General features: G+C 41.9%; 2 protein-coding genes across 18 annotated transcripts; one reads left to right on the top strand and one right to left on the bottom strand.

Moving 5' to 3' along the window:
- On the bottom strand, window positions 1-14,566 carry CBX3 (chromobox 3). 9 transcript variants are annotated; one of them, XM_086468757.1, is made up of 7 exons: window positions 11,158-11,498; window positions 10,531-10,581; window positions 9,959-10,027; window positions 6,595-6,737; window positions 4,889-5,054; window positions 3,468-3,562; window positions 1-1,903 (listed from the first exon to the last, which is right to left on the bottom strand). In XM_086468757.1, the coding sequence occupies exons 2-7, from the start codon at window positions 10,552-10,554 to the stop codon at window positions 1,777-1,779; spliced, it is 624 nt and encodes a 207-aa protein (XP_086324883.1). In that variant the 5' UTR covers window positions 10,555-10,581; window positions 11,158-11,498; the 3' UTR covers window positions 1-1,776. The 9 variants fall into 9 exon arrangements, with proteins under 9 accessions (XP_086324883.1, XP_086324884.1, XP_086324882.1 ...); XM_086468758.1 differs by lacking the exons at window positions 9,959-10,027; window positions 10,531-10,581; window positions 11,158-11,498 and adding exons at window positions 8,588-8,715; window positions 12,319-12,402; XM_086468756.1 differs by having other exon boundaries at window positions 10,531-11,498.
- HNRNPA2B1 (heterogeneous nuclear ribonucleoprotein A2/B1) lies at window positions 12,584-27,998 on the top strand. 9 transcript variants are annotated; one of them, XM_086468751.1, is made up of 13 exons: window positions 12,584-12,731; window positions 18,075-18,185; window positions 19,083-19,229; window positions 20,642-20,852; window positions 21,209-21,310; window positions 21,393-21,482; window positions 22,030-22,092; window positions 22,579-22,698; window positions 22,971-23,093; window positions 24,045-24,127; window positions 24,282-24,319; window positions 25,443-25,573; window positions 26,398-27,998. In XM_086468751.1, the coding sequence occupies exons 1-10, from the start codon at window positions 12,702-12,704 to the stop codon at window positions 24,104-24,106; spliced, it is 1,059 nt and encodes a 352-aa protein (XP_086324877.1). In that variant the 5' UTR covers window positions 12,584-12,701; the 3' UTR covers window positions 24,107-24,127; window positions 24,282-24,319; window positions 25,443-25,573; window positions 26,398-27,998. The 9 variants fall into 9 exon arrangements, with proteins under 9 accessions (XP_086324877.1, XP_086324874.1, XP_086324875.1 ...); XM_086468748.1 differs by having other exon boundaries at window positions 24,282-25,204; window positions 26,398-26,644; XM_086468749.1 differs by lacking the exon at window positions 24,282-24,319.

Raw genomic sequence — 27,998 nt, 5'->3', positions numbered from 1 at the left:
TTCCTGGTGCAAGAGAACCCCCGCACTAACCGGGACATCAGATTTCTCCTAGAGCCACAAACAGATGGCGACTGAATTCTGCCCAAATCCAGGAATAAAAAAATTTTGACAAGACAAAGCAGTTACACACAAAAAGGTAATTTAGCATCAGTTTAGCCACTGCAGTGTTTATCTGCAATTAAGTGTTTTATAATTACATGCTTTGAGTCACAATGTAAATGGATTTTGAAACTATGTGAGGACAAATAGTCATAAGTAATGATTTGTGAAACAGTATCAGAAAAACATTGAGCACAGACTAAATTCCTTCATTTGCTCTCAGCACACCATATGAGGGTTTCCAGGAATACCTGTCTTTTTTTAACCTTCTAAGAAAACATAGTTGGGCAACCTTAACTGTCTCACCTAGGACACTGACAGTAGCATATTACTTTTTTTTTTAGTCAGAACTCCAAATTAAGGGGAATTCTGAAACAAGCTTGGCCATTGACATACTGACACACGGAGCAGCACAACTCAAGGCAAACTATACCATGGTAGTCAAAACACAGATAAAACAGGTATGTAGATGACAGCAAGTGAAAAGGGGAATGGCAACTGGAGAAAGAATGGAAAAAGGCAACTTCCCTCCTCCCGAGTTCCTCACCCCTTACTTCTGCCCTTCTGAAGGCATTCTCCAAGCAGCTGATCATAGGCCTCATTTTAAAATTCAATCTTCAATAGAAACAAAGTCTTTTTTTAAAAAAAGTATACGACTTAAGTGTCTTCATTAAAATATCCCACTTTAAAGGCAGAGCTATGTCAGTATTCTTCAGGCAAAGGCGTGAAGAATAATTCCATCCAAATCACTGCTAGTTACTTGTATTAAGACCTGAAATTAAAGCAAAGGCTGATACTGCCAACCCATGTCAATTACTTCTTAGTCTATCTGCAAGTATAACTTGGCCTTCTGACCAGCCGCCACACCTGGGCAGTAGGGCTGCTCTCTGTGACTTAAACAAGTACCCAAAGCACATTCATTTCACAGGCCCTTCCTGACTGAAAAAAAGCCCTATGCCTCAGGCATTGCTCACTGAAAAAAATACAAAGAATCGAAGCCTGGCATTTGTCTGGTATTGTTGATTACAGAGTAGCAATGGGGTAATATTAGTAATCAATCTACCCCCCAAAACAACTTAAATATATTACGAATTGAGAGCTTAACATATCAAAAGTTCAGAAATATCATACCGCTTCAAAAGAGTCACAGCCTATCAGTATAAAGGAAGAATATAAAACTATTTTATTGACCACTGTTCACCAGTATTTACAATGAAGTAAACAATATACAGTCTGATAACATTCAAATTACTACAAAGTTAATTTTCACCTGGTCTTCTTGAGACCAAGTGATCCCAAATACTAAAAAGAATGATTCTACAGGTTTAAAGGGCTAGGTTTGGGTAAAGAAGATACATGCACATCAATAGTATAGAAGACTACAAAACATCTGTGAGTTTGTTTAGACATTCATTATGATTCTGTAATAACTATGGAAGTTTATGAATGTTTTATAAAAGCTTTTACCTAACATGGAGGAAGTAGTAGTATGAAATGCTCTCTCGTGAGAAACGAAACAAGTTGCAGAACGCTTTTATTTACCTGCTGTTGATGCAAAACATACTACTTCAAAAAAATATCAAATTTGATTCTTGTTAGAATGTATGCTTCTCACATTGCTAATAAATCAAATTTTGGGTTTTAATATTCATATATATAAAAAAGCAATGCAAACAATTATTGTGCTTCATCTTCTGGGCATGAATGCCAAGTTAGTCGCTCTTCATAAAAAGCGATTACGATCTGAGGACACTTCACATTAGCTTCTTTGGCCAGCACCAGATCTGCCTCATCAGAGTCTTTCCTGGTGTAGAAGAAAGTGGGATTTAAGAAAATGTATAGTCATTAATTCCGTAAATTTAGCAGCTCCTGACAGGTCATTAAGTTCTGAAAAGAATGTCAGCTAGAAATCAGTTTTCAGTATACCTTTCACTAGCTACTAAGAACTTCCACGCCAATGTCAAGGTTTCAGAGCTGCATCTTCCTTCCCTTCCAATCTTTTTTGTTTGAAAGGAAAATGCTATTCAAAGGGAACTATTTATACAGCTACCTACCGCAGTATGTACTGAAATAAGTAAAGCTTTGCTAAATTTGCCTTTTAAAGCATAATGAAAACTTCAAAGCGAGACTCTTAAAAACAGCATCAGTCTTAAGAGATGGTACTTGGATCCAACTTATATTTACGCAATATATATAAAATATATTTATATATTTTGCTGTATTTCATACTGCTATTCCTGATGCTGTCTCACGGTAATAAAACAAACTTTCTAGTCTGACATGCTTCAGATTCCATTTTAAAGTGTACACTGCTTTTACAAGTCAGTTTTGTGCATACATATTCCTATCTGTTATGAATAATGAAAATTATGAAAAACTGATCAACTGCAACTGAACTAAACAAAAAGAAGCTTCTTTTTGTACATTTCCTTTGTGTTTGCTTTTGCTGGTTATCACTACAGAAATACAGTACAATCTACATTTTGCAACTCTTCTAAGTTTCACATAAATTTTATAGAGAATATGAAAAGGCAGAAAGGAGACAGAATCTTCTTCAGCAGTCTAGGCACATCCGATGATAAATCATTTCTCTGGAGACCACTCAGTTTGCCTCCATTCAGAAAATCAAGCCCTTCTCAAAGGCTGTGGAAAGCTACCATTCTTCTCATCCCACCACATTAAGAAATCAGACCCTCAGCAAATGTTAATTCAGTCTCTTGTATTCTCAACACTGGAAAAAAGTACTAATTTTATCCTACGTGTTCACAAGGCAAGAAGTCCTTCTGTCAACGCTGTAGCTAATGAAGCTGGTCTCCACCTACCCTCCCAACAACAGAAACTCCCCCCCATCACTTTCCCCTCTTAGCAGCCCATAATGATAAACCTCTCCTTCATATTGTCTGTGCTTCGTCTCAACCTCAGCTTCCTCCACTAGTTGCTTCCAATTCCACTGGGTTGCACGCAGAACAGCTGGCACTGCGGTTGGTTAAACAGGAGGCTATTCAGTGGCTGGCTTTTGCTGACTGAAACACGTAAAGCTGGATTTTTGCCTGCCATTCCTTCAGCAAGAGCAGTACCGAGATCCAGCTTTTCCATACAAATGCCAATTTTCCCATATTTTATCAGAATTTACCTTTCAAATTTCTACTGCTGTAAAACTGAACCAATAGAAACTACAGTTATTTTAGGTTTTGAAGGAAGAGGGATTAAGTACTGATTATAGAAGTCTTGTTTTTCTATGAATACAAGGTTAATAAGTGAACTACCAGCTTCTCTGTCTGACTCCCAAAATGAAGTTGTCTCATCAGTCTAAGTGCAACTGCCTGCCCTCCCTTAATGTAGAAAAGAACTGTGGATGTAAGACTTACCATTTCATGAGGAACATAAGCTCTCCACTGCTATCCGTAGCCCCAATTATCCGCTCAGGATCAAGACCCCTTGCAAACCCTCTTGGTTTATCAACCTATTGAGTAAGTCAAAAGATCGTTATCTAGTTTAGGATTAAATTATATTTTGGCATTACTGCTAAATACACACAGTCTTGTACATAGATATATTATAAAAGCTACATATTATTGTCTGAAGATTATATCAATTTTACTTTTTTATGACTGATCTTTGGGCCAAGTCATTTAGATGTAGAGTAATAACCAAGGATTTTACTTCAATGTTTCCAGCATTTATTTCTCAAAACTCAACAGATGAAACAAGTGGTCTAAAATCGTTATAGTAGATAAACAAACAAGCATGGCCAGTAAAAGCAAAAGAATAGCAAAGCAAAAATGCTTTTTTCCTCCTGGAAGTAGGAAAAAACACATCCTTTTCAGCAAAACAGGCTTCAGTTGGCTTAAGCCAACCATGAAACAGCACCCTTGGGGAATACCTCAGCTCAGAGATCACACTGGTGGTAAGGAGTATCATGACTAGCTCCTGTACTAGTTCCTCTAGGTTCACAACATCCTTTTTGAGCCAGTGGCCACTACTGTACCAGATGAAGCCACACAACTGACTTTACACAGCAACAAAAAATATTATTTGTATTATTCATCAACTACCTCTTCTGATGCCTTCCAACTTTTTTGACAGTAACCACACATCCAACAGCTGTCTTCACTAAACCAACACTGCCAACCAGTTTTGTTTCAAATCGCTAGCCTGAAGTTCACAGACAAATTGTGAACACACATTATTATATGTACATTATTCTGCACTTACTGGCACTAAATTTGTCATGTTTTCGCTCATTTTGATGCAGAAGAAATGCAGACCTTTAAGAAAAGGTAGGCTTTCTTCAGTCACTCTTTCTACTCCCTCTCCACCACCATACCCTGGTCCGAATCTAAGTAACTGCCTGGTCTTCGCATTTTGCTATCTTGCTGCTCACCTGTTCAAAATCGTATACAAAATATGAAAGCCAAACCAGAACTTCATCTTTGTTCCATTCATGAACCTTTTGCTCTAGTACAAACCGACCACTTAACATCATTCATAAATAACTCTTAACTAGTCTTACTTTCAATTACTCATTAAGCATCATGGTACAACGCAGTAAATTTTAGTCATCATGTCCATCGATCATCTTTTCCCTTTTGGATCTTTACCATTTGGATAGTCTCATTAACCATCATGGATGATTACCCTTTTCAAACCACAGTTCCAGATGCTGTGTGATTTTTACAGTTTTAAGCCCATGTTTGCTCTCAAAGTCACAAGAAGATTTTTTTGGGGGATGAGGAGGTAGGGAAAAGATGCAGTAAAACCAAAGCTTATCACATGAACGTGTACTTACAGAATCACGCTTTTTCTTTGATTTACTGTCATCAGACTCGCTATCTGACAAAGATTTTCTTTTGGCACCATCTGTTTTTTCTTTACCAGCTTTCTGAGAGTTCAGAAAAGCTTCGATTAGCTCTGGACAATCTAAGTTTTCTTCAGGTTCCCATGTGTTGTCAGCACTGAAACATACACACATTTATGTAAAACTAGGAAAAGAAGAAAAATGTAAAACTAGCCACATGACTCACCTTAAAGCAATTTAATTTTTTTCTCATTATACAAGGCAGGTTTCTTAAATCTAAGGATGCTTATCTTGCCACCTTTAGTAACTTTCACGTGCTGCATTTGACGACTGAAAGAGCATGCTCTGCTACTGTTGAAAACCAATGGTTTTGAACTGGAGATACCGAATAAGCAGCTCTATTAACTCCTATGATCTGGGTGGGATCAGAGGAGTTAAAACAAGCAATCCCCACCCTACCAAAACCTACCTGTCCAATTAAACTGACTCCCTTCCCTGGTTCCTCTGAAGACTGACGATGCAAACAAACTGCACAATATGACTTATGGAGAACAGAACATACACAACACTCACTACAAACAGTTTACGTTTCAGTATAAGCTTCACTACACAAGCAATACTCTCAAAAGTTGTCTCTTAGCACTGAGCACAACTGTACCTAGAACTGTCTTCCTCCTTCAGTTGACTACAGGAGCGAACAAAGGTTGTTGCAGAGCTGGGCGCTGCAAATGTTCCAGTGCATTTTGTTAACCGAAATTTCAAGAAGTCCACGAACGCTCCCTACAACTAAGCACCTCATCAGAAGTCCTCATGCACAAATACTGCCATAGCACTCCTGCACGAGCAGGATGCACTACAAATTATTTTCAGTTACTAAAATGTATCTTTACAACTTCAAATCAGACCCTCAAATACTAAACGTGTTGTGTTTTGCTTTTATGCACTTATCACTACAGAAATTTCAGGTGCTCGAATGCAGAACGTTGCAATGCAATCACTTTGGGAGGTATGCAACAACAGTATGGCTGCGTATGGAGCTACTGATGTTCAAATGCTACGTGCATCACCTTTTTTCAGCTAGTAGTCTGCCACAGTGTCACGGGAGGGAGGGAGGGAGGAGGCACAACTATGTGCCTTCTTTAACAACCAACTTTTTAAGTCCACCATAAGGTTTTCTTGTGCTTCCGTAAGTCCTGGGAAAGAGACTCAAAAGATACCTTTCAGGTATGCCTAATGACACAGAATTCCTTATGCAAATTCATTTAATTTGAGAGCAGTTCAGAAAAGTGAACAAGCAAACTACCTGCTTCAAGTTCATCGCTTCGGAGCTGCCTATGGTTTAAATCCCTGAAAAACTTCTTACTCAGAAGTAACATTCATTCCACCACACATATAACAACAGTCAGTCTAGCTTACCTTGATGGATACTGACACAAGCTGAATCAAAGAACAGTGGTAAAAGAACAATCACTAAGGACTTGGTAAAGGTCTTTGAACTTTTTGTGTAGCACAAACACTAAGCTACATATCTTCTATTTTATTTTCATACTTGACTGCCCCACTTGAATATGCATTTATGGATGTCTTTCCCTTGAGGTTCTTTAAAATGTATCCCAGTCATCCAATCCCCTCTCTGCACAGTTATTTCAAATAAATGGTTAGTATTTAGCATAAAAAAATAATAGGTAATGCCTTACTCTGTAAATCCTTTCCACTTCAAGTAGTATTCCACCTTTCCATTTACAACACGTCTGTCCAGGACTTTCTCCACAACAAATTCTTCAGGCTCTGCCTCTTCAACTTTTTTACCTTTGCCATTCTGTTTCTTTCCCATTTTGTGCTACAAAAGAAATTCAGAATTACATTATTCATTCTTTTGCTTTACACAGTTACTTCACTGGCCAAATCCAACTTTGTTCAGTAAACAGCAAAGAATCACATACTTATATTCACACTAAAGCCAGAAGCTCAGACTCCTTTTACGTTAGGGCATGTGGTCAGGTAACCTGAGCAAGACAAGTTAATGTTTTTGATTTTTTCAGTTGCTTAATGACATACATAACACCAGCTTTTAAAAAGGTAAAATATTTTTGTCCATACACTCGGTGCCTCTACTCCCCTTATAAATTTAATTCTCAGTGCTACATGCTCAAAAATTTAGGAAGCTTCTAAAAGTTAACCCTATGCCTATGAAAAGGCAGAGGGCAAGAAACAGAATAAGGCAGAAGTAAAGAAAAGTAATAAGGGAACTGTGAAAATGCATAAAATAGAAAAGGGATGGTACTCAAAAAACGGTGGTTACTACCGTTTACAAAAAAAAAAAAGAGAAGCTGATGGGAGCAAAGCTTACGATGGATTGCTACAATAAGCAAAATACTCAACAATAACCCGTAATTATTGAACAGGATGCATGCTAGGAGCATTCCATTACTGCAGTCCCTTCTCATTCTTAGCCACGCACCGATGCAACTTACATTCAAACAGATGTCACAAAGGTGCAAAAATTTAAAACAGCTACACTTAAGTACAGCACTTAACACGTAAACGAAATTTTGCTAACTTAAAAAACTTTATAAGTGTTTTAAGTTTACATTTGATACTTCAAATATTCTTTAACTTCTTAAAATATTACATCCACATCATCCTCAAGGCATTCCCAGTTTAATAAGGCACAATTAAATAATAATAGAAGGACACATTTCAGAATTTCCTTGTCTGTAATCAAAAAAAGGTTGGAACAAGCCTATCATATTGTTGTATCACATTTGTCAAAGACTAGCAGACCAAAAGCAGTTTGCTTGCCATTTTGGACTGCACTTTATAAGGAAATGGTTACAGTGGCAGTGATAAACTAATGGGAGCAGTATTAAGCTCCTAAAACATAAGTCATGCAGCACCCTAAATCAAAGTGGGCAGAACTAATTCTTCACTAATGCACTTCCTATAGCACAGACAAGCAAAAATCACAGAGCACCCTTATTTCCTTGACAGCCTCTCTCTAGTCCTCTCTAGAATTAATGTGGGTTAGTTTTAGAATACTGCAAAGCAATTTTGCAACTGTAAAATTTTTGGACTTTGTAGAATTTTGTCTTGATGTGGTGAAAGGTAAAAAAATGTACATTAGACACAAGAAAAACTGTCACCTTTTGAAGCCGATCCTTTCTTTCCAAAGCCCTGCCTTTGTGTCCCTTACTTTTCATAATTAATTTTTCCCTCCCTTCCCAAAACAGTTTCACTCTGGTTAGCAACCCATAAATGAAGGTGCAAACGAAGGAGGAAAAGTTCCAAGTTCTCTTTCAAACAGCAATTTTCTGTATATATATCTCATGTGACATTTGTTTTGATTTGGAAGCATAGAAGAGAGATTATCTAAAACAAAGCATGTACTCCCAATTAGATTTTAACTGCCTGCATATCCCAGGTGTATTTTGACCACAGCATTCATGTCTGAAAAGCATCAACTTAAATCACACTGGCTTTTTTTGCCTCCACAGGAAGAAGAATGTGAGACTGAAATTGAAAGAAAATAAAAACATGAAGACGTCCAACACTTCTATGAAGGCAGCTTCTTTCAAGAAATGGAAGTGTGAAAAAGAGAAACAGGTAGAGATGGGGAAAACAAAAAAGAAGCAGAGGGGGGGAAAAAAAAGACATAGACTCACTATACCATAGTAATAACATTATAATTACTGGTGATGAGGCAAGCAGGCTACAAGTAGGGAACATCTCCATCTGTATTCTCCGTTGGACTAAAATTCTTTGATTCAATGGAAGATTGTTTCCTGGTATTCTTTTCGGCTTCACTAATTCTTGTCACTCTAAAGATAAATGTTTTGGATTTCTGTATCAAAGGAACAATTTTTTTTTTTTTTTTTTTTTTTTTACTTTCTAAGAGTTAAGTATCTGTATAATCTTCCACAGAAGAAAATGAATGTCAGGGGGGTCTGTATTTCTTGAAGTGCGGCAAAAAAATAACAAAATTGAGAGGATGTTGCTTTTTGTTTTAAATAGTAGAGATTTAATTAGGTCTCGTGTGCATCAGCACCGCTCTCCAACCTATTAAAATCATACTTGATTGCAGAGCCTGCAGAAATACTGAACATCTGTTAAATCCCTGTACATTCTGAGATTACACAAGCCAACGTAGACCTCAGCCCAGAAGTGAACGTGGAACCCGACTGAAGTTAAACAGTAGTAAACATCCACTAGTCCCCTGAAGCTCCCTGCTCTAGGGTTGTAAACTCTAACTTGAGCATCTGACCACTGAATGCTGATCTATCGATCATTTTCCTTTCTGCATTCAGAAGTCACATATGACAGATGCAGATCTGCAGATAATCACTCTTTCTTTGAGGGGCAAGATTAAAACACTGACATGACACTGTGGTGAAGGGTTTTAACATACAAGAGGTAACAAAATCGGAATTAACAGTTCCAGAGCCATGCTATCCCTTAATACATTTGGGTTTTGCATGCAAATACATAACGAAGCAGAATTAGTTACGGTTCCCATGGGAACCATAACTGATTTTCCTGACCTGTGCAGCAAAATTCTCAACATCAAAAGATTAAAAATACTGCATTCACAGATTCTTTCCTCTTCCCAAGGCACCCCTTCCCCAGGCTGGCTAACTCCTCCTCTTCTCCAATCAGGGAAAAGTGGGCAATCAATTACAAACAGAAAGTTCAGACATTCACCTTGGTGAAATCTCTCTTAAATTAGTTTGTTATCATACACTATAAAGGAAGCACTCCACCGCACTTCTAAGCCAGAAGTTAATACAAGTTTTTAATATATCTCGATCTGGGTCAACCAGTAATCATCTCAGTAAATTTAAGAACAGGCCTTTTGAGTGCATTAAAAATCAGTTCTTCTGCTATCCACATTTTGGATTGTACACATGTATTTTTGCTCACTTCCCCACCTCAACCTCAGATGCATCACACACTATACTTTTTCAGTTCTGTCTTTCATAAATCCATATATCATTATCAGTTGAACGGTAATCAGCAACCAACTGCCCTTAGAAGTCCATATTTTAATGTCAAGCAAAGCTTTACAGGACTTGAGATCCATGAATGCATCATTAAAATGGTCCAGGAGGGGTTGACATCTGATAATCTCTGCTCCTATGAAATTCAAAGAAACTGTTATTTGTTAAAAATAATTTCAAAAGGCATCTTAACTACGCCACATCATTTCCCAGTAACGTTATTTTTCATCTGTAAAGACTGCCTTTTCTCAGGCAATTAGTTTTCCCCAAACACACTGGGAGAAATTAAATGAATACATGATCTGGATTTTATTTTTTACATACATGATGAATTACATGGTGTGCTGAAAGGAGGCTAAAAAAATCCTTAGTGTTTTCTACTGTAGGACAGATGAAATAGTGCAGAGTCCTTTAATTTATTTTTTTTTCTCAACAAGTCTCTTTAGAAATGACAGATATATTAAAGCCAAAGACAATGTCCTTTCTAGTAGCCTTACTTTCTGGATCTGAAATTTTGGTCAGAATAATGCTGGGGAGGGGAGATGTGGATGTATCTTTTAAATGGAGATGCCAAGTTATAAGTTTGAAGAAAAATATGTTGATTAAATCCTTATATACTTTAGGTGTGCATGAACTTACCAATGTAGTTTTATTGGAGGCCATTTTTATTGCAGACTTGCAGAGCTTTTACTAGAAAAATGCATGACAATTAAAAGGAAGTTTACATTACTCAAAGAAAGGCATCCCAATACAAGCATGGTCCTTGTTCCAACCCCCATGTATTCACTGCATAGAACATTTCTAACGTGGATTAAATCCAGAACAAAAAGTAGGTTACTACTTTGTCCGGCATAACCCAGTAATGCACCATTACGCTAGCCGGGATAAACGATGCTGATGAAGTGGTATATAGGGTTGAAAAAAGGTTTTTCCCAAGGCCTTCTAAGGCACAGAGATGTTTCTAGGGAAAAGGGGGAGGACCATCAGGGATGCTTATTTCCTTAAGCCCAATAGAACAGGAATTCAGATTCTAGCAGTTAATCAAGATATACCTACGCATATTAACTGCAAAACTGGTGGGAAGCAGCTACATATCTGTGGTGTAATAAAGAGTCACCCATACCCTTACACCGTAGTAAATGCTTATAAACAGCAAATATTTATCTTAATGCAACTATAACGTTGCCTTTTGATTCTCAAGTTTGCAAGAGTTAAGGTCCTAGAGCAATCCTAACTCAGCTAAGCTATACTATATATTTAACCTACGCAAACGATGTTGAGCACAATCCAACCCCTTTTCCATGTCATTTCTCATACGGGCCACCTCCTTAGGCATGTATTGTCCCCGCCCCACTGCAAACTATAGAACTGTTAGAATTCCCCGTACGCCTGGGCAAGGCAAAAGAGAAAGTCCTTCAAGGCCAGAAAACCTCCCGGACCCAGCAATCCCGCCCAATTCTCCCCTGACACGGGAGGTGGATTTTGGCAGTCCCATAGGCGGTGGGGTAGGTGAAGTGGGAGAAGGGCAGGGGCTAGGGCCCCAGGGCAGAGGAGCTTGTCTCGACCCCGTTTGAAAGGCAGGAGAAAAGGGGAAAGAAAAAACAATAATAATAACAAAACCCCCGCGCCACTCCCCCCCTCCACCCCCCCCCCCTCCCGCAGAAAATACAAGCAGCCCTGCGAAGGCCTGCTGGGGGAGGCTGCGCCTGGGGCCTGCGGTGGGCGCACGTGAGGCCGGCGGGGACGCCCCGGGCGAGCTAACGGGACTGCCCCGAGCGGCGCGGGGGCCGGCCCGCCGCCCCACTGCGAGGGCCGGGGGAGGGGGCCCGCCGTTCCCGCCCCGGACAGCCGCCGCCACCGCCTGGCGGGCCCTGTGCGCCGCGCCCCCGCCGCCAGGGCCCCTTCCACGCCACCTCCCCCACCCCGCCACGTTCCGCCACCCCCCTCCCCCCGTGCCCGGCACACGCCACCGCCGCCCAGAGCGGGGCAGCCCCATCGCAGAGGCCGCCCGTCGCCGGTGGCGGGCTGGCTTTGTCTTCCCAGCCTGGCCGCCGCCGCGCGGGTGCCGCTGCCCCCGCCCCCCGGCGCAACCCTCCTTCCCCACGGCAAAGCCCGCCGGCTCCAAGGCCCTTCCTCCCTCCCGGGCCGGGAGGTGCCGTGCAAACGTCGGAGCCGCGGCCCCACGGCAGCCCTGCTCCGCCCGTTACCCCCCGCCGCCAAGGAAGCGGCAGCGACGGGGCGGGGGGGGGGGGGAGGAGGAGGGCGTGCTGCGCCCCGCATCTCCCCGCGGCGGCGGCCCGGCAGGCGAGGCCCGCTCCGCGGGGCGCGGAGAGAAGGGGAGTCGCGGGGGTCGGAGCGGGGGAGGGGGGGGGGGCGGGGAAGGAGGCGGCTGGAGCGAGAGAAAGAGGGAGAGAGAAGGATACAGACTTCAATGGTGCCCAGCCGGTCGGGTCTCCCGTCTCCTCCTCGCTCTCGCCCTGCGCGCACTGAGCAACGGCGGCAACAGCGACATCTGAGGGGGGTTGAGGCGGGGGGGTGGGGGAAGGGAGGGAGGGAGGGAAGGAGGGGGTGGGGAGCGGTTGGGCGGCAGCGCGGCGCGGCGCAGGGCGGGCGCGGCGGCTGGCGGGGCTGGGCTGGGCTGGGCTGGCCGAGCACTGCGCGCCGGCGGCTGACGGGGCAGAGCGCACGACGCCGCCTACGCGCGAGCTGCAACCTCCTACCGTCGTCGCCGCCAGCACAGGAGGGGGGCCAAGACGTCTCTCCAACGGGGGGCTAGCGCAGGACCGCGTCAGGCGTCCAAAAGAAGGAAGATGCCTCGCGGCGACAGAGAAAGCGACTGGGTGAGCCGGGGAGGCAGGGAGGGGGAACGGGCCCGCGGCGACCGGTAACTGCAGCCGCCATGATGGCTGCCGCCATGAGGGCGCGTTGGGCCGGAGCGGATGCCTCCCGCCGTGGAGCGAAGCCTTCAGTCGGTGCGGGAGGGCGGCTCTGGCGAGCCCCGGGGAGCGGGGAGGGCGCGGCGGGGTGGGTTTGAAGCTTGTTGCGGCATGGCTGAGGGGGCCCGTTCAGAGCGCGGCCATTTCCCGCGTTGCGGCGGGGAGGCCTAGTCCTTAGCGAGGGCGCAGGGGGGAGAGACGGAGGCTCGAAAACACTAGTGGGGAAAGGGGTTGGAATCGCCTGGCGAGGCTTCGCTCTGGGTGAGGAGCCGCGCTGGCTTTCCCCCGGAGCTGGGAGGGGGAGGGGGGGGAAGGAGGGGGCGGGAAGAAAGGAACAGCTCCAGCGCCATTTCCCTGGTGCGCGGGGCGGCAGCACTCACCCTTTGTCGCGGTGCGTGCGGGGCCGCTGAAGAGAAAAGGGGGCGGGAGGGGAAGAAAGAAGGAAGGAAAACCCAAGTGCCGAAGCGGGCAGCGCACCCGATGTCGGCGGTGCGGGGTAGAGCGGAGGAGGCAGCGGCGAAGTTCGCTTCCCTCCGCTGGCTCCCGGGCCCCCGCGGTGTGTCAGCGCTGGCGCCAAAATCTGGGTAGTTCTCACTTCCTCCTGCTCGGGCGGAGGGGGAAGGGGCCAGACCGCCAACAGCGGGGGGGGGAGATTTCGGGGGTGCGCTTTGCTCTGCTCCCGCCCGCTCCGTGCCAGCACCACAGGTGGCAATGGGGGGGGGACACACGATACGAGGCCTCCTTTGGCTAATTATAACCCCTCGCTTGGAGGTTTGAGCCTTCGGGGCCGTTCGGCATTTTCCGGAGGAAAAAAAAAAAAAAAAAAGACACGGTGCTAGTCGCGATCGGGGCGTTTCGGCTTCGCTCGGTGACCTATTGCTAGTCTCTTCCGTTGTCGGAAATTGCCGAACGGGCTGGATAGTGGATGGCTGCTGCGTCTCTTTTCTCCGGAAATTGCCGAACAGGTTCCGAGCGCCATTGTAGTCTGCTTCGGCAAATTCCGGAAATTGCCGAAGCGAGTCGAATGGGCTTTCATTCCCGTTTCGGCTCTTTCCGGCGTCTGTCGAAGTGGATAAGGTCGACGACGACGGCTCCTTCGGCTCATTTCGGAGACAGCCATTACTAGCGGAGTTGATGACTTTTTATTACGTGATAAAAACACGTAGGGGCGTTATACAGAACTGCTGCCCCTTCGGAGATATTTAAGCTCCCGATTCGAGCTTTTGGTTGTTGTTTTTTTTTTTTTTTTTTTTTAAAAAACTAAAACCTCGGAAGCGAGCCTGGGCTGGAGGAGGGCGCTAGCACTACGTGGAGCTGAATTTCAAATTACGTAACAGTTAAGGCAGCCATTACTGACTAATTGTACGGTACTTTCAAGCAGGAATACGTAAACCATGAAGAATATGGTACGTGAAAAGGGAAAATGCCGTTTGCTTTTAAGGAGGGTGGCAAGCTTGGTTATGCGTAGGGAGTGAATTTTTTCCGGGTCTGGGCGTTACGAGCGGGCTTGAGCCCCTGGCAGCGCAGGTCTGGGTGCGCCGCGGCGGGGGGGGGGGGGGCGGTTGGATGTCTTCCCGCAGGGTAAGCGTTAGCGGGGTGGAAGGTTCTGGAAGCGGCGGTTGGGGCTGGTGCGCGGCGGGGAGAGGAGGCGGAAGCTGCGGTAGCCGCGCATGGGGGGTGGCGAGTGCTTGAATCACCGGACGTACCCGTTAGCCGAGCTGCCGTTAAGGTGGCGCTGGAGGAGGGGGACACACGACTATGGAGGTCCGTCAGTGCGGGGGGTCGCCTCGGCCCTGCGAGCTGCTGGCCGGCCGGGGTGGCGCTGCGAGTAATGGCGGTGGCGAGGGGGAGGGGTAAAATGGCGGCGCCGGGACTTGCTGGTGCTTGAGGCTGTGAGGATGACTCGCAGGGCGAGAAAGCGAGTAAGGCAGGGGGGTAGTAGGGGCTGCCAGGCAGGCGGGCAGGCAGCCGTAGTCATCTGGTATCTGCGGGGGCGGAAAAGAACGCTCGCAAGCGCTTCTTGGTACCGTGTGTGGCGGTGCACGCTCGGAGCGGTTTGCAGCACTTGGTTTCTGTTTAGCCCTAGGACCCGGGTGTTTTTTATCTCCCCCCACCCCCCCATCTGGGGTCGGTGCTTCGAGAAGTTCTTCCCGCCGCATCGCCGTTCCTGGAGGCGACGGCTGCTTCTGGGCGCCATTTTCCCCCTCTGGCTGCGGGGGCCCCTGTTTTCCTGATCTCCGCCACATGGCGGAGCCGGCACGGTAACCGCCTCGCTCCTGATGCCGTCAGGCCGCCGGTGGGGGGAGGGGGAGAGCCAGGCTGCTGGATTGTGAAGGCCTGCAACGTACAAGGGGCTAACGGGGCGCCCCGTGGGGGGGAGCAGTGTCTTTGTGTCTTTCTAGCTCGGGACCAGTAGACAGCTTTGATTTTTTGGCCGGCCTAGCCGTAGTAGTTCAGCTCCCACTCGCTCGTCTCCGTTAACCGTGTTTGTGAACGGGGTTCTTAACCCCGCAGAAGTCTGCGGTCAGATTGGAGTATTTGTGCACAAGTTGTTGCTCTGTGAAACACTTTTCCTTGCTCTAATAGGAGTTTTCCAGCGAAGGCTATGCATTTTCCAGTCCTTTGAAGTTTGGCTTTAAGCCTGTGAAGGGAGGCTTAAAATAAGTACTAATGAACTTCTACAGAGTTAATAAAGATTTCCTCTTGCGCTGTTCCTGCCACAAAGTGTACTATGGAAATCTTGAAAGGGGGGGGGGGGGTTAGCTTTTATATTGTGCGCCTTGGTGCAGGGGTGGATTGTATCTGTGCGTGGGGGGGTCTTTTTACCAAATGAAGATTTTTATCAAGATTCTGAGAAGGACTGGAGTGATAATGATTTTTATCATACGTTTTACAGCTTCAGCATGAACTTCAGGTGGTCAGAACTCTCTGGACTGTGGTGGGAGGTTAATGGTAGTCTAACCAGAGCTGCTTAAAACTGACACATTAAAGACAAATAGTGTCTCTACGTTCAGAAACTGTGCATATATTAGTGGGAAATGTTTATGGTGTTTTCACACAGTGGTTTTAATTGAAGAACTAGTAGTGAATTTTGTTATTGCTGTGTCCTGACGTGTGTGGTGCCTAAGATGTTGTTCTGGGTAGGACATACACTGCGTGACACTTGATACGTGGTAGATTACAGTTTCTAAGAATTTGTACTTCTGTGACGTGTGTTAGTCTGTTTAATGTTTCTTAGTAATGTGTGGTATATATTTGTCTTTTAAAAAGTAAGTGCAATTGTTAACAGCTTGCAGATTCTAGTGTTTCATTGAGTTTTATTTATATATTTATAACTGTTTTCAAAGGTAAACATAACACTGGAAAAATCGTATCTGCCTACTAAGTGAATCTGGTATGCAGCATCCATTCCTTTATTCCCTTTAAGAAATGAGGTGAAAGGAAACTTGACATAACATGGGTTTGCTCCTTTTAAACTTTTGTGTCTAATTTTCCCTGTCTGTACAAGGACGAGACAGTACTAGCTTCATCTGTGCTCCTTAGAAGAAAAAAGTACTGCATCCAACATACCGAGTGTTTCAAACTGAGACATTTAAACTGATTGTTCTCAAATACACTATTTATTTGGGGGTGTGTGTATTTATATGTTATTTTTTAATGTTTAGTTTCCTTGTCACACTGCAGTATCTCCACCTGGTAATTGGGTGATGCATTTTGAACAAAAACTGATTCAGTACTACCTGCAGTTAACTGTCTTCCTGTTCCTTGCATCTAGATCCAGGCCTGCCTTGGGCAACCTTAGAGAACATGTTGGTCTACGTGCAGATTGGCTTAATACTTCTAAAAGCATTTGTACACTGAACTGTTTTGGGGTTTTTGGCTTAATTTTCTGAACCTCATCGTTTGTCATTGGTTGTCTAATTTCCTTTTTATGTTTATCTTAATGTCCGATGTATAACTGGTTGTGATCTGTTTGTCAGTTATAGCTACCTGTGCAGTATTTGAGTGGCTTAAAAATCAACCACCACCCTAAAGAATACACGAAATCAAACACCTGGGCAGATTTTCTTGATTTTTAACATTAGTTAACAGTATAAAGCCGAAGTAATCACTGCATTTGAGTTCTTTTGTCCCTAGCAGGAGAGTTCTCTCTCAGACAACATTTTGAAATCTTAAATTTTGTGGAAGGGGACTAGTTTTCAGTGGATTTTTTTATTTTTTTATTTTATTGTTGCTGTTTGACATAGGAAATTGCAAAATGTATGATCCGGTGATGCTATTGTGTGTAGAAAATGACCATTATGATGCCTGCTTAGTATAAAAAGTTAGTATAAAAGTATTTTTAAGTGGTAGAGGTTGGAAGGTTGCCCTTCCTGCTTTGGTATAATACTCCATACAAAATGGTAAATGTAATACCTTATTGCTCCTCTTTGGTTTTTTAATTATTAAGTACTTGTTATCACAGCAGAAATTTTTGCTGAACAAGCCCAGTGATAATTTCTCTGAAAGGTGATAGAACAAGGTCTCACTGAAAGCATGCTGAATATTAGTGGATACGTATGTGAATATGTATTATTCACATTTCTGGTTTAAAGGGAATCCACTTAGTTTTGTTACTGCTGCTGGTGAGAATGGGTAGGTTTACCACTAATTCCTATGGTGCAGGATCCCAGATTAATTTTACGATGCTCCGGCTTTCATTTGTTTTAATAATTAATGAGAAAATACATACCGGTGACCCATTTTAGAGCATCTTTAGCCATATCTTCGTTTATTTTTAATGCCTTTGGTAAATAGCATGATAGTATTGATGTACAACAATTTGATCCAGAATGGCTTTTGAAAATAAAGGCCATCTGGAATAGAATCAAGACAGTACGAATGAATTCATGTTATCTGTAATGAGAACTTTTGGGTTTTTTATTTTCATTTTCTTTAAAAAGCATCTCTTGAAGATCTTTGAGAGGACTGTTCTGTAAGTCTCTGAGTGTGATGCCTTGTTCTTAGTATTGGGAGAGACAGATGGGAAGAAGCACATTATTAAAATATGTATTGTAAAAGTGGAGCCATAGAATTGCATAAATTGTGTAATTTCTTGAACAGTGGTAGAACATGTAGAAGAGCCAAGCCTAATTTTGAAAAACATGTCTTACTGAAAGTTTTTTACATAGAAAATCCTAGTGTCTTAATTATGCTGATGTGGAGGAGGTATTGTTAATTATATTAATATAATCTTTTCTGTGATAGAGGGAAAAGGAGCAGTTCCGCAAACTGTTTATTGGTGGCTTAAGCTTTGAAACAACAGAGGAAAGCTTGAGGAGTTACTACGAGCAATGGGGAAAGCTTACAGACTGTGTGGTAAGTTTGGCATACTAATGTGCAATGATGGCATAGAATGTTCAGAAATTGTAAAAATGAGGAGTTTGTTTTCAGAATAGCTTAATGTAAAGATGCAGTATTACATTTTCTTAAGTTAAAAGTTGGTTAGTTTGTACAGAATTCTGTCCATTGAAGCTGTGCACAGCAGACTTCTTGTTGCAAATGGATGATAGAGTTAGGGAGCATTCACAATCTGCTTCCTGTAAAACCTCCCAGATTAACTGCTGGTTTCAGTTGCCTGAAGGGCGTTAGGGAGGGCTTACATAGAGCACTGTTACGTCTCTGTGATTGGTAAGGTTTGGCAGAAAGCTGATAAGGTAAGTAGCCTCAATAAAGTTGGAGAAGGATGTCTGTGTGTGATGTTTTCATAGAATTGTTTACGTTGGAAAAGACCCTTAAGGTCATCGAGTAAACCTGACACCGCCAAGACCACCACTAAACTGTCCCTAAGCACGTCATCTATAAATACCTCCAGGGATGGTGGCTCTTGCAGAAGTTCCTCCACTGAGTGTGTTTTGGGAGCAGTAAATACCTATTTCATAACACAAATTTAAAAGTTGGTTGTATTCAGAAAGCTTAAAAGAAGTTATGTATTTGTGTTTTTTTCAGAAAACAGATATAAGCGTGTCACTGATACAGTAGCATTTCTGAATTACAGGTAGAGTCTTGGAGGGCAGCAGTGTTTTGAATATCTGTGATGCCCAGCAGTGCCATCCATGTACTTAATCACTGTAGCCTGCTACTTTGTTGTAATTGTGTTTGGAAATCAAATCAAGGAAAACGTAAATTAAGTTTACAAGTTTTCTCCAAATGCTGTTAGTGTTAAGCCTGACATGAGCCAGGTAGAAACGGTTTAAACATGCTTATTGTTTTTAGGTAATGAGGGATCCCGCAAGCAAAAGATCAAGGGGGTTTGGTTTTGTAACATTCTCCTCCATGGCTGAAGTTGATGCAGCCATGGCTGCAAGACCTCACACGATTGATGGAAGGGTGGTTGAGCCCAAGAGAGCTGTGGCTAGAGAGGTAAGTATGGCTTTGAAAGCAGATACTTTTTATGCTTTGAGAAAGGAATTTCTATTTTGGTCTGACAGTTATGCTTTGTTCTTGTTTGAAATCACCTGGGTTTAAATTCTCTAGTTAAAAGGCTGTAGTTGGGGCAGTATTTCCCACACTTTTGGCCTGTTAAATAATGACACTATTACATAAATGTGTAATGCTATAGTGAGTTGTTGTTCTGGTTGTAGTCTCATGTCTGCAAGGGACACGACTGGGGTCTGAAAGTATTGTTAGTGAAAACATGTTGAATACCTGTAATTATGCAAATTCCAAACTGACTCTTCCCTGGAATGGTTACTGTTACTAAACCTCAAATTAATAAACTCTTGTCAATCTTTCCTGACTCTATTCCAAGATCTCTTTGGGTATTTCTAAAACGTCTATAACTGAAGTGAGTAAAAATAGACAGTGTAGTAGGAACTCTTCTGTTTTCCAGTGGTGATGTAAAAAATCCACTTAAGACCACTCTGGTTTTAGCCCCAGACATATTTGCTGTTAACTTCAGGGTACAAATTAGGTGTGTGCATAGAAATGTAGTGCACTTGTAAACTTTCCAGCCAGGTTACTGTGGCACAGCGGTATTTGAGAAGCAAGTGCAGATTCTAGGTGACTTCTGTTTACCATGTTGTGGGAGCTCTGGAAGGGTTTACCAGTTTAAAGTTGGACCCAGGTGTTTGAACTGGTGAATTGGAATTGAATGAGCTGTCCCAGATGCCAAGGGAAATGGAAAGGTAACCACTGGTACCCCTGTTAGCTCTCCCAGTTTTCTTTCCATTCCCTGCAGAATGCAGGGTTGGTTAGCATTTGGAAAAAGGTAGTTAAAGCGGTATACATGCGTGCTGTTCATACACACAAAGCTGTTGCTAAGGCTTAGGAATAAGGCATTCTTCCCTAGTGCAGCAGCTTGGATATCGTGCTCAAAGTTTAGAAATAATCCATGAATGTGAGGAGTTGTTTTTATACTTTAAATAGGGGTTGAAATGCGTAGCTGTGGGTTTGCTGAGGTTGAAGGACCTTTGCTGTTGGTATGAGTGGAAAGGGAGTTTCACTGCTGTTGGGGAAATGGGCAGAGGAAGCTGCCACTCCTTTGGTCCAATTATAAAAATCATGCTCTAGTTTAAGTTATGCTTTTGAGGCTTTGACTTAAAGGGGGGCGAAGGAGAAACTGCCAAAGAGGGGGAGGAGAAGCCTCCAAACTACCTCGTTACTTCCCCCCCAGAAGGCCCCTCAAGCAAGGTTGCAGGGCCATGCTTGATAACAGGGCTACCTCACTGCTTGAAAAATCTTAGTTTATCAGTATTCCATTCTTGAAATCCTGGCAAAAGAGTGCTTTGTGGAATTGTTTTTCTTTGTGGTAATTTAAAGGGTTCTTTTAACAGGAATCTGGAAAACCTGGTGCTCATGTAACTGTGAAAAAACTATTTGTTGGTGGTATTAAAGAGGACACTGAAGAGCACCACCTTCGTGACTACTTTGAGGAATATGGAAAAATCGACACTATTGAAATCATTACTGACAGACAGTCTGGTAAAAAGAGAGGGTTTGGATTTGTTACATTTGATGACCATGATCCTGTGGATAAAATTGTATGTAAGTAAGCTTCATTTCAGTCTTCATTTGCTAGTATTAATCCTTGCAGTCCTGGTAATTGTGTAAAGCTAAGCTTAAATCATGGCAATTGTGTAAAGCTACACTTAAACTAAAGAGATAATGGGATCGGGTATGTGCATGAATATTTGCTACATTATAGTTTTGCTGAATTGTGTGGGAACCTGTATTTTAAGTAAGTACTGCCTTCTTTGCTTAAAAATCATGTGATATTTGGTGGTTTTTAAATTATATGGATGTATGTGTTAGTTTGGGAATGACTTCATTTTTGGAAGTCTGGTATTTGTTGCCAGATCAGTATTTAAATGCTGATGGTATTTTGTTTGATGTGGTTACAGTGCAGAAGTATCACACCATCAATGGCCATAACGCAGAAGTAAGGAAAGCTCTCTCTAGACAGGAAATGCAGGAAGTTCAGAATTCGAGGAGTGGGAGAGGAGGTATGTACAAGTAACAGTTAATGGTTGATTTTTGTGTTTGCTTTCCATGATCTCACGGCTTATAAATGTTAAACTGTTACAGGGAACTTTGGTTTTGGTGATGCGCGTGGAGGTGGTGGCAACTTTGGTCCAGGACCTGGCAGCAATTTCAGAGGGGGAGCCGGTAAGACAGGCATGTTTGTAGCTTTTTTTTTTTTTCCCCCTCCTTATTTATACTGTCTTCTGCTTCTGGGTAGTTCTATAAGCTACTGTTGTTTAATTTAATTTAAATGCAGCTGTAACAGTTACAGGATTTTTGTGAAAAAGAACTTGCAAACCTCTTCTGTAGGACACAGATTGGTTATGTGGATATTCAGTGAAAAGAAATTATTTTCTTCTTTTTAAAAGGATATTATTAAAACCCAATATTAACCTAAACTTCATTTTGTTAAGGAGTTCAGAGATTTCTCCTCTGTAATTCTATGCAGCACTTGGGTGACCTTTACAGTGGAAGGGCTACGTCCAAAACTAAAACAGGGTACCTTATAAATGCAAGAAAATAAAAGATGTAGAGCAGTGATTGGATGTGTTCTTTCACATTTCTTTTTCTAAATTGAAGCGTACTTGTGCTTAATCAATAGTCTCTGGGGTTTAGTCCTTAAAGTCATAGGAGTTTGAGAATTCAGTTAGTTTGCTGCAGATGAATTGAAATACTTTGTTGTTTTTTTTTCCTCTGACAGATGGATATGGAAGTGGCCGTGGATTTGGTGATGGGTATAACGGATATGGTGGTGGACCTGGAGGTTAGTTTACTTTTGTGATGGTGGTGGCAGTTGTTATCCTCTCATTCAGAAACATTTTTCATTCAGTTACTGTTTGTATAAATTCATATTGATTGCCAAAGCCATTTTGTTGGCTTTAAGAAGCACACGTGGTGGCTGGCTTACGTTAAACCTTTATGTGGCAAATTGTATGGTTATTTCTTGGACAACCGTGCCCTTTTCTTTAGAGTAGCAGTTTTCTTAAATTTCCTGAAAAAAACCAAGATTTTAATTAAGCCTTTTAATTGAGGCTCTTAGGCAGTCTGACTGGTGGGTTTTGGCCACAGTTCAGTTAGGGTGGGAGTTAGTATGTGCCTTTAAAAATTGTGTTTATAGACATTTCTTTACAAAACTCCTGCCCTTTCCTTCCACTTGTAGACTTCTAAGCAGAAAAATACACTCTGATTCTGTAGCATTTGGTTGCCTTCTACACTGAAAAGTTTATTTAAAAGTATTGTGTTGTCATAGGTGGCAACTTTGGTGGCAGTCCTGGTTACGGAGGAGGAAGAGGGGGATACGGTGGAGGAGGACCTGGATATGGCAACCAGGGTGGGGGCTATGGAGGAGGTTATGACAACTATGGAGGAGGTAACCTACTGGTTTGAAATGGCCAAGTGTTTCCCTTGTAAATTAGTGCAAGTCATTTGAGATTGGTGGGGGGTGGGGGTGTAAACGTTGTCTGAGGAAAATCTTGTTTTTCAAATAGTATGAAATAGTATGAAAAAGCAGTTCGTTGCCTATGCTGCTGGAATACCTCTGTGATTTTGTGTTTATTTACAATTCTAATGAGATAACTTTGTGAGTGCCATCTGTATCCAAGCTCATCTAGGTATTTCTCAACTTTTGTATTGATAATTCAGGCAATTACGGAAGTGGAAACTATAATGATTTTGGAAACTACAACCAACAACCTTCAAATTATGGTCCAATGAAGAGTGGGAATTTTGGTGGCAGCAGGAACATGGGGGGACCATATGGTGGAGGTATTGTATATGTCCTGACCCGCCTTGGAGCCAGAGTGGGTGGGCTTTAGTCTTTTGGGGAGCTGGGAGGGAAGATAGGACAAGGGGTAATGTTTTGAACTAGAAGGTAGATTAAGCTTAGATAGAAGGAAGGAATTCCTTCTTGTGAGGGTGGTGAGGCACTGGCACAGGCTGCCCAGAGAAGCTGTGGCTGCCCCCTCCCTGGCAGTGTTCAAGGCCAGGCTGGATGGGGCTGGGAGCAACCTGGTCTGGTGGAAGGTGTCTCTGCCCATGGCAGAGGGGATGGAACCAGATGGTCTTGGAGGTCCCTTCCAACCCAAACCAGTCTATGATTGATCTGGCAAAACTGGATAAGTTCTGCAATAGATGGACTGCGGTGCCCATGTTCTTTCTGCAACTTGGCTACCATGTGTCATCTTCAGGCTTATTACTGTATTTTAAAGCATGAGTGACAAGATTTCCAGCCTGTAAAGATTTAGCCAAGTTTCATATTCTTTGCTGTCTTGTAGAGAGTCTAGTTAATGTCCACTGAACTTGCTGGGATTTCTTTTTTTCCCCTCTTTTCCTGTAGTGTCACTTTTTTCTGATCCTTTCTGCTTTTTGTTGTCTAAATGTTAATTAATATGGCGTGTAAAGCCTGTGGAAGGGAACGTGAAACACGAAGCCCTTTCTTGTAAAAGGATTAGCATGCAAATAAAGTCAGCCCTCACAGGCTCAAGACAGTACAGTACATCAAATTACATGTGGAATTGTTGAATCTAAGATTCAGCATGTAATTCTTGTGGTTCTTGGAGGTTATTTAGAGGAAGACAGTGAAATGTTAAAATGTTTGTTGCATGTGCCATCTCTGGAAGTAAAGAGGGTGTTAATCTTCATACAGAATCAGAAGCATTCCTAGATTCACACAGTGTACTGATGTAACTTTGCTTTCTTCTTTTTGTGTGATTGCAGGAAACTATGGTCCAGGGGGTAGTGGAGGGAGTGGTGGATATGGAGGGAGGAGCCGTTACTGAGTTTCTGCAAGCATGCCATGGGTAAGTATGTTTCTAAATGTTAAAATTGCAGTGATTCTTGAGAGTAGCTGCAGGAGTTAAAAGCTATTTAGGTTCATATTATCTTTCCTTTAAAAAATGGTTAGATGAATAATTTCATAACCTATTTTTTTACTCTTTACTTCTGTTGAAACAGGCTTCACTGTATAAATAGGAGAGGATGAGAGCCCAGAGGTAACAGAACAGCTTCAGGTTATCGAAATAACAATGTTAAGGAAACACTTATCTCAGTCATGCATAAATATGCAGTGATATGGCAGAAGACACCAGAGCAGATGCAGAGAGCCATTTTGTGAATGGATTTGGATTATTTAATAACATTACCTTACTGTGGAGGAAGGATTGTAAAAATGCCTTTGAGACAGTTTCTTAGCTTTTTAATTGTTGTTTCTTTCTAGTGGTCTTTGTAAGTGTAGAAGCATTCCTTTGATAATGTTAAATTTGTAAGTTTCAGGTGACATGTGAAACCTTTTTTAAGATTTTTCTCAAAGTTTTGAAAAGCTATTAGCCAGGATCATGGTGTAATAAGACATAACGTTTTCCTTTTAAAAATTTAAGTGCGTGTGTAGAGTTAAGAAGCTGTTGTACATTTATGATTTAATAAAATAATTCTAAAGGAAATATTGTGTAATTTTAGATTTTTTTTTTAACATTGTAAAATAAGGCAAGGAGTGGGTAGTATAAGGTCCCACAAATAATAAAGCTATTGTTGTACATGTAAAATTAAATGCTGGTCAGAAAAAAGTATGTTGTCTGTAAATGATCAGGTTTAAAATATCTAGATAACTTAAGGGGTATCTCTGCAAGGAGAAACACCTTTTTAGATCTTTTAGATGCTGCTTCTTCAATGGCAAGGAAAGGAAATATCCCCAGCGAGGTACTCATCCAGGGACACAGGTCTAGTACAAGAGAACTCTTGAAAACGTCACTAAGTTCAGCCAGTCTTAAAAAGCTGCGCTGTATTTCTGCAAAGCTTTAACTACGGTAGTTTATAAGGATGCCAACGAAGGCTGAGGGTGTAGAGCAAAATAGTTCTAAGCTTCAGTTAAACTTCTTTAGGTAAGATCTTATTTACTTTTCCTTTCTTAATGTTCCAAAACCAAGAAACTAATATTGTATGACAGTATTCTTTCAGTATAGTGATTATCGTTATGTAGTTTAACATAGCAATGAATTGAGTTAACAATTACCAATTGAAAAATTTGTGAATCCTGTTTTCTTGTATTACTAAATTTTTTACAAACAAATTTTTGTTAATTTCAGCTACTTAACATATTTTTTTCCTACTGGAATCTAGCTATGATATGAACCCTGGACAAGCATAGACTGCTGCCACTGTACACTGCTACAGTTGAACAAATGAGACCTGCAAGTGTCCATTAGTAAAGCTTTGCAAGGGTTCCATCCCTGGTGTTGGTAGTTAAAATGGTAGGTCACAAGTTAATTAAATCGTACAACTTTTTTTTTGCATCCTGCAACATTTTATTTTTTCTTGGGAGTCTATGCATTATGGTGGTTGCAAGGTAATGCAATGAAGGTAGTTCTGTGCTGTTGACAATGAACCATGTTGTTATGTGTCTTGTCTACTGTAATCTATTTTATATAACGCGTTTCATCCTGAAGGTTCCCAAGTAACTGTAGACTGTTTACGTGTAAGGAAAAAAATTGCACCACAGAATACATCTGCCTCTGTGACGGAGTGTGTCGTCCATTCTTTTAACAACTGCATAAGCAGTTCTTTAGGAGGGGAAGTGAAAACTTCAAATGCAACTGCAGGTGGTATTTCATGAGTGTATAATGTCATGATGTAAATTGGAATTTGGCTAGAATGTTGAGGTTTCCACCATTTTTTATAGTTCTTGCAGCTAGTAAACCTTAGTGCCAAATTCAGTCAGCCTTACTCTCACTGCATCGGATGTTTGCACCTCAAATTCATGAAAATTCATCACGTGATGAGTTACTTGGAGTAAGGGTGGCATACTCTACTAGATTTGGTTTTTAAATAAAAATCAACAAAACCCACAAAAAAGCAACCAAAAAAATGCCCTAATTTCAAAGTTCTGTTGCCTTCAAAAGGCTACTCACTGAAGAACGTGGGCTCAGCTAACAGAAGTCCTGTTCTTTTTGTGTTAGACACACCAGTGAACTGCTTATACTTTTTTTTTTTTAAATGGCTGAAGTTCCCCTATTGGTAATTTGGTTTAGACATATGTGATAAACATCTTCAGATACACTTTTTTTTTCTTTGGCAGGAAGGTGCCATGCTGCAGGTAACTAATGAAGAAGTGGTCAACCACAGAAACGCTTCAAGAAATAAGAAATTCTGTATCATCAGAAAATAGTTGTTTTTGCTGCCTTCATTAAAAACCTAGAGGTTAAATGAATACTGATAAAACATCACAATTAGTACAGCTCCCTGTAATGCTGGGTTTTTTAAATTATAGTAATAATGTCTTGTAAACCTTTCGAATAAAATTCAGATTCGTTAGGAGAAACAAATCACTAATGTTAAAATAGCAAACATTCTGTGAGTAGAAAGTTAACTACATATTTTTATAACTTTCATAGCTTTAAAATAAAGTATTTTTTTATACCAAAGTAGTTCTAGTGTAATGCTTAATAAAACTTAGTGTGTGTCTAACATTTAAATAATGTTTATGTGCAGCTTTTAGACCCTTTCATGATTTGAAACGTTCCATTTTGAGGTGGATTTAAAACAAAGTCAACTTGGCAAGTGTATTCACAGAACCTGTATCTCTGACCATAGGCATCTGTTCTCTGTTGGGAGAAACAGTGCTACAGTTTAAAAACGCTGATCTTTTTGCGGTTGGACACAAATGCTTTAAAATAGCTTTTTGGCTGTGTTTTATATCACTTTATAAAAACATCTCCTCCTTTCCTGTTAACGAAACTAACCACTTAAAGACAGTTTGTCAAAATGTGATAGGGCAATAGCTTTATCCTTTTCACCCGTAAAGAGCTTTTAGCATCAAGAGAGAAAGACTGAATGAAATGTTGAGTTCCTGCTGTACCAGAACTGTATTACTGGCAGCTGCATCTTGTGGGGGAACAAAAAACCCCAAACCAAAACAACCACCAAACCAAAAACCACAAACCACCAAACCAAACTCCAAGGGTGAGCTTGGGAAAGCTTCAGTTGGGAATGTATTTGAGGGAAGGTACCTTCAGTCTGTGCTGTTCTAACCTCTTCCCTACGTATACAGTTTATTCTAAACGTGAGACCTGCGTGCTTAGCTGTGGCAGAATTGTAATGTCCATAACCTTCTTTAGAGAATTCTAAAATGTTATTTAAGGATTCACATATGATTTTTTTTTCTGTTTAAGTTGAATTTTGAAATATTTGCATAGGTAACGAGTGGGCTGCAATGGAAGCAGAAAATGAAGATGCACAAAATCTGCTTTACTTTCTTCTTTCCAACAGAATGAGTTGACCAGATGATGAGGAATTTGCCTTCTTGCCTGTACCTTAAATGTAGTTGATGGAAGTTTTTCTTTACAGTTGCCACGTCCACATTCATATGACATTTTAAAAAAAACTTCATTGGGGAACAATTCTTTTCCTGTTTGAGATGCACTTTCAGTAGTTTTGCAACGAGATCTAAAATTTCCTTGAATTAAGTATGTTATATTTTCTGTCATGAGGATGTTTTAATTTTGATCCACTGGCGATGGGGGAAGGGAGTATGTATAGGGGACAACAGTACACAAAAACAGAGTTACTGGCTATAGCTTGAAGTGTTTGGGCAAGTTTCCTGCTGCCTTACTGTTGAGCTTCCATGACTTTCCTTTCTTGGTATGTTTTTGAGAATTAAAGCGACAACTGCAGCATTCA

Source organism: Leptosomus discolor, chromosome 7, assembly GCF_034619465.1.
Source record: "Leptosomus discolor isolate bLepDis1 chromosome 7, bLepDis1.hap2, whole genome shotgun sequence".
Classification (NCBI taxonomy): Eukaryota; Metazoa; Chordata; class Aves; order Leptosomiformes; family Leptosomidae; genus Leptosomus; species Leptosomus discolor.
Note: the sequence above shows the minus strand (reverse complement) of the source record. Positions and strands in the feature narration are given on the sequence as shown.

Coding starts and splice junctions, on each gene's coding strand:
- HNRNPA2B1 (XM_086468752.1), top strand. CDS start 12,702: ATGCCTCGCGGCGACAGAGAAAGCGACTGG. Junction 21,483..22,029: donor AGGGGGAGCCGGTAAGACAG/GCATGTTTGTAG, acceptor TTCCTCTGACAG/ATGGATATGGAAGTGGCCGT. Junction 22,093..22,578: donor ATATGGTGGTGGACCTGGAG/GTTAGTTTACTT, acceptor GTGTTGTCATAG/GTGGCAACTTTGGTGGCAGT.
- CBX3 (XM_086468756.1), bottom strand. CDS start 10,554: ATGGCCTCCAATAAAACTACATTG. Junction 10,028..10,530: donor CCTCCAATAAAACTACATTG/GTAAGTTCATGC, acceptor TGAATTTCATAG/GAGCAGAGATTATCAGATGT. Junction 1,904..3,467: donor CTTATGTTCCTCATGAAATG/GTAAGTCTTACA, acceptor CTTCTACACCAG/GAAAGACTCTGATGAGGCAG.